At 35.7% G+C, this 19573-nt stretch overlaps 1 protein-coding gene and 1 pseudogene across 1 annotated transcript in view; one reads left to right on the top strand and one right to left on the bottom strand.

The window, feature by feature from the left end:
* Positions 1–19573, top strand: part of GXYLT2 (glucoside xylosyltransferase 2) — a 101634-nt gene that overhangs the window by 55756 nt on the left and 26305 nt on the right. Inside the window, exon 4 of the mRNA XM_006917469.3 lies at positions 18287–18538. Coding sequence (XP_006917531.1) covers positions 18287–18538 — 252 coding nt within the window. The remainder of the gene's footprint in view (positions 1–18286; positions 18539–19573) is intronic.
* On the bottom strand, positions 1961–2079 carry LOC112484360 (annotated as a pseudogene).

Raw genomic sequence — 19573 nt, 5'->3', positions numbered from 1 at the left:
TATATACTTTTTCATAGTATTCTTGCATGATCCTTTGTATTTCTGTGATGTCAGTCATAATTTCTCCTCTTTCATCTCTGATTTGGTTTATTTGTGTTCTTTCTCTTTTTTCTTTAGTGAATCTAGTCAGGGCTTTTTAAATTTTGTTAACCTTCTCAATGAACCAGCTCTTTGTTGCAGTTATTTTTTCTATTTTTTTTTGTTTTCAATTTAATTTATTTCCGCTCTAATTTTGATTATTTCTTTCCTTCTACTGACTTTAGTCTTCATTTGTTCTTCCTTTTCTAATTTTTTAAAGTGAAGCATTAGGTTGTTTATTTGGGCTCGTTCTTGTTTTTAGAGATAGGCCTGTAATGATATGAACTTTTCGCTTATGACCACTTTTGCCGCATCCCAAAAGTTTTGATATGTTTTACTATCATTATCATTCGTTTCCATGTATCTCTCGATCTCTCTTTTTATTTCTTTGCTGACCCAGTTATTCTTCAGTAGCATGTTGTTTAATCTCCATGCATTTGTGGTTCTTCCTAATTTCTTTTTGCAGTTGATCTCTAGTTTCAAAGCATTATGATCAGAGAATGTGGTCAGTATGATTTCAACCCTCTTATATTTGTTGAGGCTCTCTTTGTGTCCCAGTATGTGGTTGATTCTTGAGAATATTCCATGTGCACTAGAGAAGAATGTATAAGCAGCTGTTTAAGAATGGAAGGCTCTGTAAATGTCAGTTATGTCCGGTTGATCTAATGTGTCATTTAAGGACGTCATTTCCTAACTGATTTTCTGTTTGGATGATCAGTCCATATCCGACAGTGAGGTATTTAGATCCCCTACTATGATAGTGTTTTGGTGTGTTTCTCCCTTTAGTTCTGTTAGTAATTGCTTTACATATTTCGGGGCTCCCTGATTGGGAGCATAGATATTAATAAGTGTTATGTTCTCTTGGTGCATGATTCCCTTTATCGTTATGAAGTGTCCCTCAGTATCTTTCTTTACCTTTTTTATTTTGAAGTCTGTTTCATCTGATATTAGTACCGCGACTCCCGCTTTTCTCTGAATGCCATTTGCTTGAAATATCATTTTCCACCCTTTCACTTTGAGGCTATATTTGTCTTTGGAGCTGAGATATGTCTCCTGGAGGCAGCACAGGGTTGAGTTTTGCTTTTGGATCCATTCTGCAACTCTGTGCCTTTTTATTGTTGAGTTCAATCCATTTACATTTAGGGTGATTATTGAAATATGAGATCTTCTTATAGCCATTTTATCTTTTGCTTTCTGATAGCTTGGTGTTTCCATTGCTTCCTTGTCCTTGTGTTTCTGTTTTCTTTATTTTGGTTGGGTTTTGTGTGCTTTCCCTCTGGTTCTTGTTTTATGTTATATACTTTGGATCTGAATCTTTGGCATGTGGTTATCATTACAAATATGTAAAGGATAGTTATATATATACAGTCATCCGTTTTCTTCTGTGCGTGCCTTATTTCCATTCCCCTTTGCGAATTTGGATCTTTGAATCATTCCCTTTTCAGTCAATGTTATCTCAATTTGTCACTATGTATACTGAACATTCATTAATATCTTGTTATAACAATTCTTATCTTATTGTTTAAGCTTATAATGCCCTGTTTTTTAGTAAGGGTTGTATTCCTCTGCTTCTATTTGCCTGATAGTCACTTTTTTCCTAATTATGTATTTTTTTGTGTGTCATTTTGTTTTAGGTGAGCTGACCCTTTCAGTATCAGTATTTCCTATAGTGCAAGCCTTGTAGTGGAGAATTCCTCAATTTTTGTATGTCTGGAAAAGTCTTAATTTCTTCTTTATCTCTAAAGGAGAGCTTAGTTGGATACATTATTCTAGGCTGGTAGTTCCTTTCACTTAATAGTTTAAATATTTGATTCCATTCCTTTCTGGCTTGTAAGGTTTGTGCTGAGAAGTTTGAGGATAATCTAGTTCTTTTTTGTTTTAATGCATACAGCACCTGGTATTTCTAGGTGGTCTCCCATCCAAGTACTAACCAGGCCTGACCCTGCTTAGCTTCCAAGATCAGATGAGATCGGGCATGTTCAGGGTGGCATCGCCATAGCCAAAGATAATCTAATGGGTTTTCCTTTATAAGTTACCATTTTTTTCTCCCTGGCTACCCTGAGAATTCTCTCTTTGTCATTGATATTTGATAATTTTAATATAATGTGTCTTGGTGAAGGCCTTTTTGGGTTGAAATAATCAGGTGTTCTATTGACTTCTTGAATTCCAAGCTCCAGCTCATTCCTTAGATTTGGGACATTCTCATCAACTATTTGTCTGAAAATGCTTTCTAGTCCCTGCTTCTTTTCCTCTCTTTCAATCATGCAATTATTCTTATATTTCCTCTCTTGATGGTATCAGGTACTTCTTGAATTTCTCTTTCATTATTTTTAATTCTTCAGTTTCTCTCTTCTTCCTTCTAATTTATTTCTAGATTTATGTCTTCGATATCACTGATTCTTTCCTCCATTTGGTTGAATCTATTTCCCAAGCTTGCTATTTCATTTTTCAACTTTTGTAGTTTGTTTTTTTATCTCCAGAAGATCTATTCTATTCTTTTTTGAGGGTTTCAATCTTCTTGCTCTGGTAATCTAGTTGTTTTTTCAGTTCCTGAAATTGTTGACATGACTCATTTCGAAACTCACTGCGTTTTTTCAGAAGTACAATCCTGAATTCTCTGTCATTTAAGTTGTTTATTTCTGTCTGTAAGATTATTTTCTGGAAATTTTTCTATTTCTTTCTGAGATGCCTGTCACCTTGGTTGTTCATGGTGTTTAATGAACTATTTCTCCGCCTGGGCATTAATGGAAATGTATTTTGCTTTTTTACAGAAAGAAGATTTTTATATAAAGGTCTCTTTAGCCTGCTGCAAAGAAGGCACTTTTCTTTTGATTTCCAGTAGGTGGTGTCTAAGCCTCTTGGATCCCTGCTTTATATAAAACTTTAAAATGCCTTTTTATTTTCTGATAGATATTTAATCATGCTCACTACCCTCAGTTTCAGTTCCTTTCAGTGTTAGCAACAGTTTTGGTAACATTTGATCAGACTCCCCTTGAGCTCCATGGTGTTCAGTCTTGGAGGGTATTGGAGGAGAGGCCCTCTGGGTTAGGGAATGGGGGCTGCTGCTCAGCCTCAATTTTGCAACCACAGCCGGTAAAAATCAACTGTTTTTCTGCTGGCCACTTCCCTGCTTTCTGCCCTGTTGATTGGGCCCTGCTGCCAGCTGGCTACGGGAACTCATAACTTTCCCAGGCAGGGCTGTTCAGGGAACTTGCAGCCTGAATTCGCCACTCCTTCTCCCCTCCCCCTTCTCCTGTACGGATCTCCGTCAACTGCGAGAGGCAGCTTCTTTATTTCTCCCAGTCCACTGCCTGACACCAGGGGTTCTGACCTGTGGTAGCTCTTATGAGCAGATCCCACGCTCAGACGTCCTGGTGTGCAGTTTCGGTGTTTTTTGTTGAGTTTTAGATGTTCAGCTTATTGTTGTTTCAAGGGGAGAGATCTGGGGACATCTCTCATTCTGCCATGTTTCCAAAGGTCTCCTGTTTTTTATTTTTTTAACTTGAATGTTAAAATGTTTTTATACATTTTAAAACAATCATGCTTAATAAGAAAATCCTTAAATTTTTTTCCAGATTCTCTAATGCAACATAGTCTCTTAAGTATTACAGATGCCCTAAGTAACAAATAATATACCAAAAAAAAAAAAAAATTACAGAATTTCAAAAAATTTTCCAGAAACCTAATGGAAAAGAATTAATAGCATGGATTTGGTATACTTTTTCCTTATCTCTATACTATTTCTACATATTGCCAGGATTATATAGATACTTATTATCTGCACTATGTCCATTAGTAATTTCATTTAGAGATTCTGAATTAAGACATAGAATTTGGAAGGAACTTCTAGAGCAATTCCCCTAAGCTACATAATAACAAAATGAGATCTTTCCTAGAGACTTATGGCAGTGGAACTTTTGGAACCCATGCCTTTTCTTTTCTTGTCTTTTTATTCTTTCTTTCTTTCTTCCTTTCTTTCTTTCTTTCTTTCTTTCTTTCTTTCTTTCTTTCTTTCTTTCTTTCTTTCTTTCTTATTTATTTTTATAGTGACATTGTTATTTATTTTATTATGGTGACATTGGTTATTGAAGTCAAGCAAGTTTCAGGGGTCCAATTCAACAGTAAGGCAACAATTCACCTCCCATAGTTTGATTTCTTTCTGTCACCACATATTTGACCCCTTTTACCCTACCCTCTGGTAACCACTAGTCTATTGTCCATGTCCATGAGTCTCTGTTGGGAGGGATTTTTTAATTTGTCCAAATGTCTATTTGTCTGTCTATTTATATTTAATTATTTAACTGTTTGACCCATACATTTCTCAAATTATGGAACATTACCAATCACTAACTCTTGAAATCAATTTAGTGCATTGCTATATTAAGGACAAATATTATTTTTGAAAATTTGTTTCTGATTTACACATTTATGTATGCCTGTACTAGAATTGTGATATAAATGCATTTCTTACTGTGAGGTAAAGTTGAGGCTTTAAAAATATGTCTTCAAGACATACCTCTGAAAGAAGCAGTAGGCGACCAAAGACTAAACAATGTCTGCAACCCTTAACACATGCTAGGATCTTTAGGTTTATGATTTCATTAACTCTTCACAACTCTTTGTATAATGTACTGATTTATATCCTTTTCATAAATGAGGAAACTGAAGTTTAGGAAAGTTAAATAATTTTCATAAGGTAAGTCTTAGAGACCTGATTGGAGCTCAGTTTTCTCCTACAGTTTAGTCATTCTGCCCTACTTGCCCTACTTGCAGTTTGTAATTTACAGAGTTTTTTCCTGTGCTCATAGAAAACATTCCCCCAAGTGTTCCAAAATACCTCCTTTGGAAGAGTCCTCTGAAGCTCCCATTCTTCAACTGTTGAATGGGTATAAAAATAGTACAAATAATACATATGTCTTCGTTCAGATTCATTTGTTTAGTGAGGCTATTATATTTAAAACTATTCCCCTCCTAGATCTAACCACTATGCTGTACATCTGAAAATAATTTAAAATAATATTGAATGTCAATTGTAATTGAAAAATAAAATAAATAATAAATAAATAAATAAATATAAATAAATAAATAAATAAATAAATAAATGAATGAAATTGTTTCCCTCCCTTACTTTATTTCTCCCCTCTCCTACAATCTTCAGTTAGAATACTATGTAATTTACTTATTCATTTTATTTTTGGCTTCTCTCACTAGCATGTAAGCCATACCAAAGGAAAGATCTTTGATCTCCAACACCCAGAGTAGTGCAAGGCACATAGTAACAGAAAGCAAATATATGCACGAAAGCATGGATGAGTAGACTCATAAAAAGGACTTTAACAAGCTCTTCAAAAGGTAATAGAGAGTATTCGAAGATATAACACTTATAAAATTGTCCAGCCTTGACCCAGTATATACTTAGTAAATGTTAGTTGGATTTGATCATCAAATATAAAGAAAAAGAAAACATTCTTTGAAAACCAATTCAATTTGAACCATGATCCGCAGTTTCTTGTGACCCAATAATCTTGTTTTCAGCAACTCCCTAGTAGAGAACACATCCTCTGAGGAAGCACTATCTGACTGAGAAAGTAGACTCTGCTTTAAATGACAGTTGCCATAGCTGAGAGGATGTCTGTAGCCAACAAGAAAAGATAGTGTATACTTTCTGGCTGGGGTGACAGCACCTGATAACGGGAAGAAGCAAGCCAAAAGGGATGAAAGCAGATGGAAGATCCGAGATGGCTATTATCTCAGAATGTGCCAGAGAAACCAATACCTTCAGTAAAACAAGGCCTGTGGAAAACATCTGTATACAGATATAAGTGCTGGCCACACAGCTGAGATGATGAAATCAAAGACCATAATTTTAGGAGAATCATCTTAAGCAAAGCCATCATTGATTTGCCCAACACAGAGACAATCTGAATCTTTTTTGCTTGGAGATCAAACATTAAACTGATTATAAGAGTCTACTTCGTTGATGGGCACACATGTAAATGTAGCCATTACGTTGGTACACTGCTCTTTTTTAAAATGTCACAAAAATGAATATGTAAGTCATATATAATTCCACAAGGGGGCACAATAGAAGCAAAAATAAAAATTGGTACACGAATTTTCTCTTGTTCTATTTTAACTTAGTAACTTAACAATCTTAAAATCTCAAAACAGTTAAAATGGTAGATAACTATTTAATCAAGAATGGCTATTTATTATTGAGGGGATCGCTTTGTAAATTATACAAATGTTTTACCACTATGCTGTATACCTGGAACTAATATAATATTGGATGTCAACTGTAATTGAAAAAAGAAAAGAAAAAAAGAAAAACATCTAACTATTCCATTAAAAGAAGAATGAATATTTATTTATTTTTGTACAATGTATTTTTTTTTAAGTAAGTAAAAAGCGCTGTATATGTCCATTGCCTTCTAGGTGTTCATAATTCTCTCCTCATCTTAAACTATTTAACATTATCAGAGGATGTTTGAGAATATACAGCATTGAACAGAAAGTTCTTTGTTCTCTACACATCTAAAACAAAAGGGAACTATCCCAAAGTAGACAATTAGAAAGTATGTATAGTATAATTCCAAAAGTATTTTTAAAAATCCAAAAGTGCATATGTATCTCTGTATATACACAAGCATTTAAACTTTTATATGCACAGCCATTCATTCAACAGTGTAACTGGCCCTGAAATATGATTGTGAACAAGATATCCAAATTTTCTCCTCTCATGGAGCTTACATCTAAGTAAGGGAAGAATGACTCCCCAGAAAAGTAAATTGTAAGTTAATTTGAGGTAGTAATAGAATTGAGAAAAAAAAGAAGAGTCTACAGAGTGATGGGGAGTGAGGCTCTCTGAGGAGGTAATAGTAGAATTGAGATCTGAATTTCTGGCCATACAAAGATCACACACGTAAAGAAGTACACAGAAACAGTCTGGGATGATATTCACTGAACTGTTAATGTTAATTCTAAAAAGAAGAGAGATGGTTGTGGGAGCTTAGAGTGTGGTATAGTGGGGATAAGAGGGAAAAAGCAACTTGCATTTCTCACTCTGTAGATTGCTGACTTGTCTCTATACTTTTATAACACACAACCACAAATTTATGTATTGTGTAATTTAAACAGATTCTTTTAAATGGCAAATCAGTAAGAAAGAGAAAAGAACAAAAACATCAAAACTTTTCATGATGTATGGAAGCTATCTGTTCACATTTATGAAGACATACGGGTATGCCAGAATTGTAGAGACGTGAAGGTACAGGCCTCTTTTTCTGACCAGGTGTTCTGGGTCTGGATATAGTTACAGTAGTACAAAAAATAAAGATAGCAATGTTAATAGAGAAAAGGACGATTGTACTGACCTTGTTTTCTTGTCTCCTTCGATCTGTGTCCCTTCCCTTCCGTATACCATTCCTGGATTTTTGGATTTTGAGTGATACTCTTATCATGTGAATTCTCAGCTCAAAACCTACCCAGAGTCCCTGTTAGTTGTAGGTTCAAGTCCAAACTCCTCAGGCCCTTTGTATTCTGACTGAGTTCACATGGTAATTTGTTGGTATTATTCCAAATCATGATTTGCCATTCCATCCAGGCCATTCTCCCAAGATACTGTACACATTACCCGCCTCCATACTGTTGCTTGAGGACCATACTCTGGCCTCTCCACTCTCTCACCTTCATCCTCGCTTTAAATTAAAGTTATACCTAATAGTTCAAAACTCAGCCCAACACTTTAATAATCTAAGCTTAAAATTCTTTCCCTTTCACAAATTATTTCTCAAAGACACACACACACACACACACACACACACACACACACACACAGGCTTCTAAGACAGGTATCAATATGGACTCATGGTTTTTAAAATAAATAGGTAGACAGATAACTATAGATATGTATATATACATTGGTTAGTATACATACATAAATTTCCTAGCTCTATCCACTGAGAGAGGCTAGAAGCGATGACATCCCGGTAGCAATGAGCACACTTAGCATACAGATCTTGGTTTCCAAATTTCATCCTCCAATAAAAGAAACCAGGACTCCTTGGAGAACTGTTTGATTACAGGGCTGAAAGTAAGGAGAATACAAGGTGAACCTGGAATGTCTTGTAATGCCAGAAAGTAGAGCAACAAAATACATGATAGTATTGATTTATAATTCTTCCAATAAAATAATTTTCTACAAATAAATAGAGATATAAATAACAATAAATAAATGAATGGGGAGAAATCAAAACTCTTCCTTACAGAAGAATTCCAATTAATACATGTAGAAAGAATGAAGAAAATAGAAAATCATTATTAGAACACCATAGTACTAATTACCTTGGGTAAGATCTACCAGAGAATGCCAAAATTAGGGGATGACAGTTTAACAAGAAACAGAATATCTGTATGGTTTCAAAGTGTCTCCTCCAAAATATTTGGTAAATACAAAGGGGAAAATAATAAGTTAACTGTGGAGAAAATTGGTAGATGGCACCTTTGCTAAGTGATCAAGATTCACATTACTAGTAATATATTCAACATCATGTAGGCCCAGGTATGGCACACTGAGAATGGCACTTCACCTCTGTGGTATTCTTCCCAACGATGCATAATCTCAATCTAATCATGAGAAAACAGCAGACACCCAAATTGTGGGACTTTGTACGAAATAACTGACCAATACTCTTGAAAGATGTCAAGCATAAAAAGCGAAAGAATGACTGAGGAATTGTCACAGAATGGAGGAGATTAAGGAGACATGACAATTCAATGTAATATAGGATCCTCGACAGGATTTTGGAACAGAGAAAGGACATTAGTGGAAAAACTGGTGAAATCAAAGTAAATTCTATTGTTTAGTTAATAGTATTACACCAAAGTTAATTTCTTTATTTTGATAAATGATCAGTAGTTATGTAAGATTTTAACATAAAGGGAAGCTCGGTGAAGAGTCCTGGGAACTCTCTGGGTTCTTTGCAACTCTTCTGTAAGTCTAAAATGATTTCAAACTAAAAACAAACAAACAAACAAACAAAAAACATATGTACATACATAAGGCTCCCATGGCCTATACCAGACCTAATAGTTAAGAATCTGGAGGTAGGACCTGAGGGTCTACATTTTAAACCAGCTTCTTAGATGATTCTCATGTACACTGAAATTTAAGAACAATTGCCTAACACTAACCATGTTGATCATTTGCGTTGTAAACATGTATAGTTACTGCTTCATATTTAGTGAAAATCAGCATGGTAGAGCAGAAGGTGCATGACCTTTGGAATCAAAGAGCCCTGGTTTTATCTAGGTGCTGTCATTTACTAATGATGACCTTAGGTAAGCTATTTAAGTTCACCTGTTAAGTGAGGGTAATAATACCACCTTAGAGTTGTTGAGGCACTGGCAACAATGTATATGAAATACCCAGACTGATGCTTCACACAAAGCAGGTGATAAATAAACAAAGGGATTATTATGCCTTTGCATTTACAAATTATTTTATTGACAAAAACATCTGCTGCTTGAATATTTAGTATAGCTGTGTGACCTTGGGCAAGTTGCTTAACCTCTCTGATGTCTCAGTTTCTTCATCTATAGAATGGAATCAGAATAGTACTATATCATTAAGTTGTGCAGAGTAAATGAGTTAATATGTGAAAGCAGGTTGAATAGTACCTAATATATGATAAGTGCTCTAAAGGTGTTCACAAGTTTATAACTATTTAGTCAGGATAGTGAATTATCTACCTAGTTATTTTATAGGATTATTGTTTATACAGACATCTTGGGCTATTGCCTGTTTGAACCATGGTTTTGCATCTTTCTGATTTTCACCTGTTTATTGGAAGATCTCTTGGAGGTTACCAGCCATCAGTGGAAATGTTCATTATTATCTGGCTTACTCTCTTTTTCTCAATAATTATTGTCTCTGGAAAAGCCTGATTCAACATAGGTCCAGTGTGCATTCTTTGAAAAAGAACGTGACAGAATAGTAAAGGAAAAGATAACTTAATTTTATCAAATTGAAATTGTGTGTTGAAATATAGAATTCCCTTTCCTTTCTGATTTTGGTTCGGGGACTTAGGAATTTTGGTCGTAAAGGAGAAAGTCCAGACAGCCCTAGAAGCCTCATTCCGTCCAATATATCTTTCTATAGAATGAGGATTTCTATAGAATGACACCAAACATTTTCCTAGAATCTGCCCCACAGGAACAAGTTCTCTATTACAGAAGGTGGCAGGTAGCACAGGGGTTGCTGTCCATATTCCTTTCCAGGCAAAGATGGCCTCTTGGTTAGTATTGATAGACATTTTACTTGTAATGTGTGCTCCAGGAATGACTGATGCTTGAACACATGGAAAGGAAAATTCCAAAGGAACAGGCACCTGATATAATTGTAGAAGCAAAATATTATCTTGGAAAAATTCCTCAAATATATGTGGTTTAGGGAAGTAAAAATTCACAAAGATAGGAATAGGCGAGTAAATACCATAGAGTACATTGTATAAAACAGAAAATGCTTTAACTATTTTAACCATTTTTAAGTATACAGTTCTGTGGCATTTTCTTGCAATAGAAACAGAACATTATTGTGAAACCACCACCACCATCCAAATCCAGAATGTTTTCATCTTCCCAAACTGAAATAGTGTTTACAGTTCTTGTGCCTTTCCATAAGGAGCATCATTTCTTTACCCACAATCTAATTTAGTATATATGGAGACTGGGACTTGATAATTCTGTATACTTGAATTGTGGCTAGTTTAGTAACATTCAGGTCTTTTTGTTTTTCGTACATGTAGGAGATGTCTTTACCTGGCAAAAGAAAAAAAAAAGCTTCCTTTTTTTCTTCTTCTTGAAATCTTTTCCTTTTCTCTTCTCTGTTTCCACCTCCTGCTTTAGCCCTCTCTAAATATTTTTCCTTCTGATTATCACTAACATCATTTTCCAAAGGTTTCCTCTCTGGAATTCAGTTCTACTTGAATCTAAATGACTTCTCTGTCTGCCCTGTTTTTCTTCCCTCCTCCATCTCCCTTTCCACTCTTTCAGTTTTCAGGGTTTTTTAGAAATCTTTGGGAGGAAAGGAAATGGAATTATAACTTAATGGCCTATCTGTTCTGTCGATAGAGGCCTGGAGGGGGACGTACTAGACCACACAAGCAAGTGAAAGATACTCAGTGTGGTAGGTGTTATGCTGGTTTTCTCTCTAGGAACTTCGGTCTTCTGTACTTCAGTTATTCACAGTCCTTCTCCTTTCTCAGGAGCTGTTCTCTTCCACCATCAACCTTGAAGCATTTTTAAAGTTATAGTGGTTCTGAGACAGTTCAGCAGTTGAATTCCTTCGTTTGGATAAATATTTGTGGATGCCTAAGATATATATAAGGCATCATGCTAGGCATATGGGCTTTAGAATTTAACTGGACACAGACAGTCTCTGCTATCATGGAGCTTCTATTCCAATTGGGGGAGGCAAGCAATAAACGAGAAAATGACAAAATGCCACTTGTTATGAGAAACAATGGAAAAAGATAAGTAATGAAGAGACTGGGAAAAGAAGAGGGAGCTCTCTGGGAAAGATGTACTGAGAGAACAACATTTGAGCTCAGAGATAAAGGATGAGCCAGAGCTGGATGTTCAAGAATAATACATGAAAAGCTCTGCCTTGCATCTGGGGAGGCTTATCCTAAATCACAGGAGCTCCATGGAGCTTAATCTTCAGACCCAAGGAATGTGGGGAGAAATGTGAAGTTACTGCTCATCCGTTTACATTAACAGATATGATTTGGGAAACACCATTAATTTTTGCACTAATCATAGTTTTGATACTTCAGACAATTATCCAAAATGATAGTTCACAAACATTTTAAATGATTAAAACATTAGGAGCTGCATATGTATCTCATAACCGATAAAGATGCTGTTTTCAAGCAGATTTGTGGACCTTATCTTCCTTACCTCAGATGTCAAAGTGAAAGAGTCAATGTCAAAGATGAGCAAAGTGAAAGAAAACAATCCAAAAGATGAATCTTTTGTTAAATGAGAAATTCGTAGTTCAAACTTTGTGTTTTCTTTCTAAAAGAGGAGACTTATGTGTTAGTTTCTATCTAAGCAAAGACATAAGAACATCTCTGACAGAGAAAACCCTGGCTGTAGGCAGAAAGAGAATTAGGAGCTTATTGGCTCTCTAATTAAGTTCATTTTGCTCCCCAACCTCTGTTGACTTTGACAGTTACAGAGCCATAATGAAAAGTTCAAGGCCCTGAAGCAAGGAAAACCTTAGGTTGTGCTGAGAGTGAAAGAATGCCACTGATAGAAGACTAATTGAAGAGGTGGACGGAGCATGTCCACCCTACAGAGCCTTTTACGAACTATGGTACTTGTGTGACTAAAGTGCAACGAAAAGTCTTGAAGGGGTTTAAAGGTGAAAGTGAGGTCCTCTAATATAAGTTTTTTAAAAAGCCCAAATAGTGGAAATAGAATTTGAACACAGGTAGTTAGATTTTAAATCCTAAACTCTGAACCACCAAGTTGTACTATCAAAGTCGAAACAGGGTTGGAGCAAAACAAACTTGAAGGTGAGCCAGTGAGCCCCTGATAATCTTGCTGCGTGTGGCTGAGCTTAGGCCTTAGTACAGAGAGCCAGTAGGATTCAATGGAGGCAGCTGCCCAGACTGGGGTAGTGAACAGAGCAGGGACAGGAACACCCATTACAGCCAGCAGCATCATGCACAAATAGCTATTGTGTGCTGCCTTCCCCCATTTTCTAAGAAAACAAAGGTCTCATATCTAGTGCTAATTAATTTCTGTAAGGGAATTAGAATAGTTAATATTCCTCTTTCCATTATAGTGTGGCCACATATTCCTCTTCAAATTAATACCAGCAATAATTGCTGCAGAATTAGCCTCCTAGAGACACAATGCTATAGAATGAGTGGGGTTTTCTTTCCTGTTCTTTGTTTTTTAATAAAGAATTTACAAAGGCCTTATGTACTTGTTTTCAGTCAAGGTAATAAGTAAATTATGATATTATAAGGTTCAAAAACTTCATTTCTTCTCTGCTTGACTCTGACTATATAAAAGCCTTTTTGTGGTCAACACATGTTTTCAAGTTATGTGGGCATCAATGCTAATGGTAACTAATTACACTTGATACTTTAAAAGGGAAAGCACAGAGATGGTAACAACACTGCTGTATATCAAGTACTTAGTATTTACCAGCTACTCTAGCTTCAGCAGCTACAAACTCCAATACTTACCTTCGAGGGCCAGACACGTAACTCAGGAATGACATATATCAGGTGCAATCTCATTAAAGGCAACTCTATTATATCTGTTGCTCAAGTTAAAATCCTTGGAATTAACCTTGACTTTTCTCTTTTCTCTCACATTGCACATCCAATCCATCAGGAAATCCTGCTGGCTCTATCTTTAAACTATATTTAGGATTCCACAACTTCTCACCCCCTGGGATGTTACCATCTGGGCCAAGCCACCATCACTTCTTGCCTGAATTACTAAAATAGCTTTCTGCGGGGTTTCCCTGCTTCCCCTGTGCTCCCCAATCTTTTCTCAGTGCAGCATCCAAAATGATCCTTTTATCTAAGTCAGATTATGTCACTCTTCTGCAAAAAGCCCTTCGATGGCTTCCATCTCATTCAGTAAAAGCCAAAGTTCTTCCAAGGGCAAACGAAGCCATAAGTAATGAGCTTACTTTTACCTGTCCAGCCCCATCTCTGGCTCTTCTTCCCCTAGCTCACTGTGGCCCAGCCGCACCAGTCTCTGCTGTTCTGAGAGTGTATGACACAGTGCTCCAGCTTTATTTGTACTTGCTCACCTTCCTAACCACCTATTTAAAATTGCAAACTCTTCCACACCTCGAACCCTTGGCCCCTTTCCCTGCTTTATTTTTCTTCTGCTTATATAATACATAATCCATATATTTATCTTTTTTATTATCTGACACTGTCATGAAGGCAGAGATTTTTATCTGTCTCTGTCACTGCTGGTCACACCTGGTACCTAGTGGACCCTCCATAAATGTTTATTATATGAATGAACTGAGAATGCTTGGGGTGCCTGTAGGCAAGTATCAGCAGATTTTTCCATCATAGGATGCAGACTGTTCTTGCCTGAGCTGTAGATTTTTCAAAAGAAGACAGAAACTTAGATATTTTTGTGAACTCTACAGTTTTTAAAAATGTTGGCAACTAATTCAAAGTTTTTAAATGTATTTTTTAAAATTCATCTATGGACTGAATTTGACCTACTTTGCAATCTCTAGTTTAGTTTGAACTGGCTTTGTCATCCTAACTAAAGACTTTCAAGTTTTCGAAAAGCTGTAGCCATGAATTTATTGATAAGTTTTTCTTCCTTGCCCTAGTCCAGAAAGTGTGTGTCCAGAATCAAACATTATCAGAGGAAAGATTAGTTATGGTTCTGGAGAAGGATGGTGTACAGGGCCTTCCACCTGTAAGGATTCAGATCTGGGGGCTGTGTGGTTGCATCTGGTGGAAACCAGCACTCTTAGTCAAGTGTCCCTCAAAGCTCATCATTTGTCTTCCAGACTTGCATCACCTCCTGGTCATATCCCAGGCCAGCCCACCAGGGAAAAACTGGCAGGAAATTATGAACTAAAATGAGATGATAGACTAGGATCCTCTGAGGTATGCCTCTTTGTAAGCCAACACCCAAAAGCCTTATTATACCTGTGCTGGTAAAGATGAGGAGAAAAAGGTACCCTCTTACATTGCTGGGGGAAGCCAAAATCAGTACATCTCAAGGGAAGTAGTTTGGCAATATCTATCAAATTTACCAATGTGTGTATTCTTTGACTAAGGAATTATATTTTAATGAATTTATCCTACAGATACATTCATGTGTGTTTGAAATGAATTAATATGAGGTTTTCCACTGTGACATTGTAATTAAAAATGCTTGAGGAAAACCTAAGTGTTCTACAGTAGATGACTAAATAAATTTTGGTAGATCAACAAAGTGGATTGCTATACAGGAATAAAAAATAATAAATAAAATATTTATGTATTGCTATTCTACATTTATTTTTATGTTCAAAAAATTAAAACAAATGGATTGATGATATCATGTATGCTATTTCATCATTTGTAGCATAAAAGAAGGAATTGTATATGCATAGTTATTCTTCAATGCACAAAATATCTCTGGCATAACTCAGACCAGTTCAATAATATTGACTATCTCTAAGGAGGGGAACTGGTAATAGAAGGATAAGGAAGAATAATTTGTGAAGAAATTTACTTTAATATATTTTTATTTTTAATCATGTAAATATTTACTAAATTGAACAGAAAAAGAAATGCCATATTATGTACTTAGAAATTTCCCTAAAAAGAAAGCCATTGTAGTATTGTTTATAACAGTAAAAAAAAAGGGGGCGGGAGCAATTTGCATGTCACATAATAGGATATTGATCAAATAAAAATTTTACACTATTTAAGATTGTTCTGATTTTATAAATTTCTGATACAACTTGTCTTTTTCTCTATTGATTAAAGGTATTGCCTATAGCTTCATGATGGAATACCTCCATCCTCCAGATCTTTTTGGTTTTCCTTTTGAAGACGTTCTTCAAGAATTTTTGTTTTCTTCTTTTTTGTTTTAATGAAGGGTGGTAACACATTTATTTTATTGAAGAAAGAAATGGTAACTTTAACAGTAATAATGATTTAAAGCCAAGAAAAAAAATAATCAACACAATTACCTTGCATTTTTTGGGTAAATGTCCGCATAACCTTTAATTGATTAAAACATTAGTAGTATGTCCTTTTATTCAGTCCTTATTAGATAATCAGCCATAAAAAGAAATTTGTACTATTTCACATGAGTTGAAATAGTTTTCTCTTCTTCTCTAATTCAATGTTTCTAAATTAGCTTTTTACTGGAATACCATGCAGCCTTTTGTTTCCTTAAACACATTCTAGAAAGTGACTTTACCTTGCTATAACTTTGTTAGCCAAAATACAGCAATCAGCATTATTTGACACATGAACTTGAATAGAAGACTTTTCTGTGCTTTAGTTTTCTTTCCCAGTAAAATAAGATTGGCAGGATGTCAAGTCCTTGGAATGGTCGTGGGCATGGAAGACATCATAAGTATATTTACATGTGGAACATCAATATAACATGCATTTATTATAACATGCATGTATTATAACATATATTTACTAGTACTTTTGTGGAGAGTTTGCTTTTCCTCCACAGTACTCTAGAGTTGTTATTTACAAAAAAAGTCAACAGACTAATACTAATCTGTGGCAAAGTTTTTACCTTTCTATGACAAAATAAGAGGAAAAAAATAAGGATAATGCGGGAGATTTTTTTAAAGTTTGTATATTCAATTTAAAGAAATCATCCTAATTTCGAAATTAGGATCTTCGAGTTATTACAATGGATGTCAAAATAATCTTTTATGAAATGCTAAATGATGATAATTTTTAATTTTATTTTATTGGCTCATAAAATCTATTCCTTTAGTAGATGAGAATGATAAATCCATGTAAGCTCTGAAATTATTCAAGAATGAAATCTCTGTGATACCTATATTATATAGTACCACGTTCATCAATTTTGAATATTGGGGATCCCAATGTAATGTTGTATTAGTCAGCTTGTCATAACAAAATACCAGAGACTGGATGGCTTAAATAGAGGAAATAATTTTTGCATAATTCTGGAGGCTGGAAGTCTGAAATCAGGGTGCCAGTACATAGTCAGGTTCTGGAGAGAGCCCTCTTCTTGACTTACAGATAGATTGTTCCTTCTTGTTGTGTCCTCACATGGTGGAGAGAGAGAGAGCAAGCTTTCTGGTATGGGTTGAACTTTCAAAGGAATAAAAACAGCAAATTACTGTGGCTCTCTTGTTTCATTCTCCAATAAGGCCATCTGTTTTCTCCTTTTAGTTTTTTTTTCTTGGAACAGCTAGGTGTCTAGTGTCTCTTATAGGGGTACAATCTCATCAGAAGGGCTCTACCCTGGTCACCTCATCTAACCCTAATTACCTCCCAAGACCCCATATTCTAATACTATCACATTGGGGGCTAGGGCTTTAACATATAAACTTTGGAGGGACACAGACATTCCATAACATAACAAGTGTTATTATGGTGTTAGAATGATGTTAAACCATTTGAATCTAGGAAGATTCAAATCCTTTCTTGGTTAATCTACCCCTAAGTTTGGGGAACAATGGAAAAATAAGGCAAATAACACTATTACTATCTAAAGTTTTGTAATCTCTTAAATCCAGGGCAAAATTCTGGTAAGCTAAGCATTTAGTGCAGGAGAACTCATTTACTAAAGTTAGTTTGATTGAATGACCTACAACAGAGGTTGACAAACCACAGCCCATGAGCCAAGAATGGTTTTTACATTTCAAATCGTTGAAGAAATCAAAAGAAGGTTATGTGCCATCTGAAAATTATATGAAATTCAAATTATAGTGTTTCTAAATAAAGTTTTAGTAGAATACAGCCAGGCTCATTTGTTTACACATTGTTGATGGCTGCTTTCATGCTACAATGGCCAAGTTGAGTAGTTTCAATAGACCCTAAAATAATTACTCTCTGTCCCTTTAGAAAAAAGGTTTGCCAATCCCTGGTCTGCAAACAAAGCTGACCAATGACTTACTTTGCCTATGCCCAAGTCTAAATCTTAGCTCAAAATATCATTTCAAAAAGATACAGAGTCCTACCTATCAACACTATGAAAAAATGGATTCAGAGACAGAATATTTACTCCAAAGCCTGGCATGAGCTGGTTTTAAGATTGTCCACTTGAAGTTATCTAATGCCAGACCTAGCTGTTTCAAGAAAACACTAAGAGAGAAAGACAGATGGCCTTATTGGAGGGTGGAAGAAGACAGAGCCACAGTAATTTGCTGATGTTTTCATTCCTTTGAAAGTGTAGCCCTTACCAAATATAGTTCAGGGTCCTGGAATTGGACCTATCTAGATGGGGGTTTGTCTTCCTTTGAGTTTCTACCCCTTGATTGACACTTATTCTTCAAACCAAGGAAGAAGGGAAGAATGAGAGCTGAGAGTGATAACCTTTCTAGAATACAACATTAATCTATGAAATTGGTGGCATTGTAGAAATCTGGCCACTTCTTTTGTTTCTGACTTGTTTTTGTTTTGTTTTCTCTCTCTCCCTACCCCTGGTACACACAAAGATGATTTTAAAGGATGTGGACTCGCTTCTCTATGTGGACACCGACGTTCTCTTTCTGAGACCTGTGGATGACATCTGGAAGCTTCTGCGGCAGTTTAACTCCACCCAGCTTGCAGCCATGGCTCCGGAGCATGAAATCCCCAAGATTGGCTGGTATAGCCGCTTTGCTCAGCACCCTTTCTATGGCTCTTCAGGGATTAATTCAGGAGTCATGCTAATGAATTTAACTCGTATAAGAAGTGCCCAGTTCAAGGTAAGGAAGTATTTTATATTTACTTATTTAAAAATTCAGACTTTGTCTTTTCAGCAGTGAAATTCCTGGAGTGTCAGTGTGCTGATTTTGGAAGTAGGTGACTTGTAGGTAAGGATGTAAAGAATCAGGGAAGAGAAAAGTATTTGGAAAGTTATGGGATATTTGTTTGTTCAGGAAAAGCCCAGGTGATTATGGAATTTAAAGCTTCAGTAGAGTTACTATTCAGGACTATTATATTGCATTTCTGAATTCCATAATGTTTGAACTCTATGTGTATTCAAGGCTTCAAAAACCATGGAAAAGTTCTTGGAATTACCGCAGGGATATATTTACATAAGCACGCAGTACAAAGCTATTCATGGCCTCATCTTTTATCCTAGCAAATAATTGGAAAGAAACTAAATAAACATCAGTAGAGAGCTAGTCAAAAAATTACCCTCCTATTAAAAAGAATTAGGTAAGTCTATAAGTGAGAAAAGTAAGAGCTCTAAAAATATTAAGTGAAAAAGTTAAAACACAACAAAGCATAATATTGTAGAATGTGATTTCTTTTACATCTTAGAAATGTCCAGAAAACTACCTAAGAGATCATTAATTGTTCATTGTGGATACTTCTACGGAAAGTGGGAATGGGAATGGGAATTGTAGGAAGATGGAGGAAGAATGTTTTTACTTTTTTATTTTAAATCTTTGTATGCTGTTTGAATATTTAGTCTGTGAATGTGTTGCTTTTATTTTAAAATTAATTATTTTAAGACAAGAAAAGGGTCTTTTTCCTTAAGGTGCCTTAATTCAGCTATCCATATTTTGTTTCTTCACTTTGATGCCGGAGAGCTCCGGGGCTCTGGTGACCAGGTTCCTCTCTTACACCCCAGAGACAGAATTTACGGACACGGCAAACAGCAAGCAGGAAAGCACAAGTTTTATTAAAGCGAAAGTACACACTTAAGAGAAAAGCACAGGCATCTCAGAGAGAGTCTGCCCCAGCTGTTTGAATTACAGGCTTTCGTTTTCTTGCAGGCGGGCGGCGGGGGG

The sequence above is a fragment of the Pteropus alecto genome, unplaced genomic scaffold (assembly GCF_000325575.1).
Source record: "Pteropus alecto unplaced genomic scaffold, ASM32557v1 scaffold75, whole genome shotgun sequence".
Taxonomy (NCBI): domain Eukaryota; kingdom Metazoa; phylum Chordata; class Mammalia; order Chiroptera; family Pteropodidae; genus Pteropus; species Pteropus alecto.
This window is presented reverse-complemented; position numbering and strand designations above follow the sequence as displayed.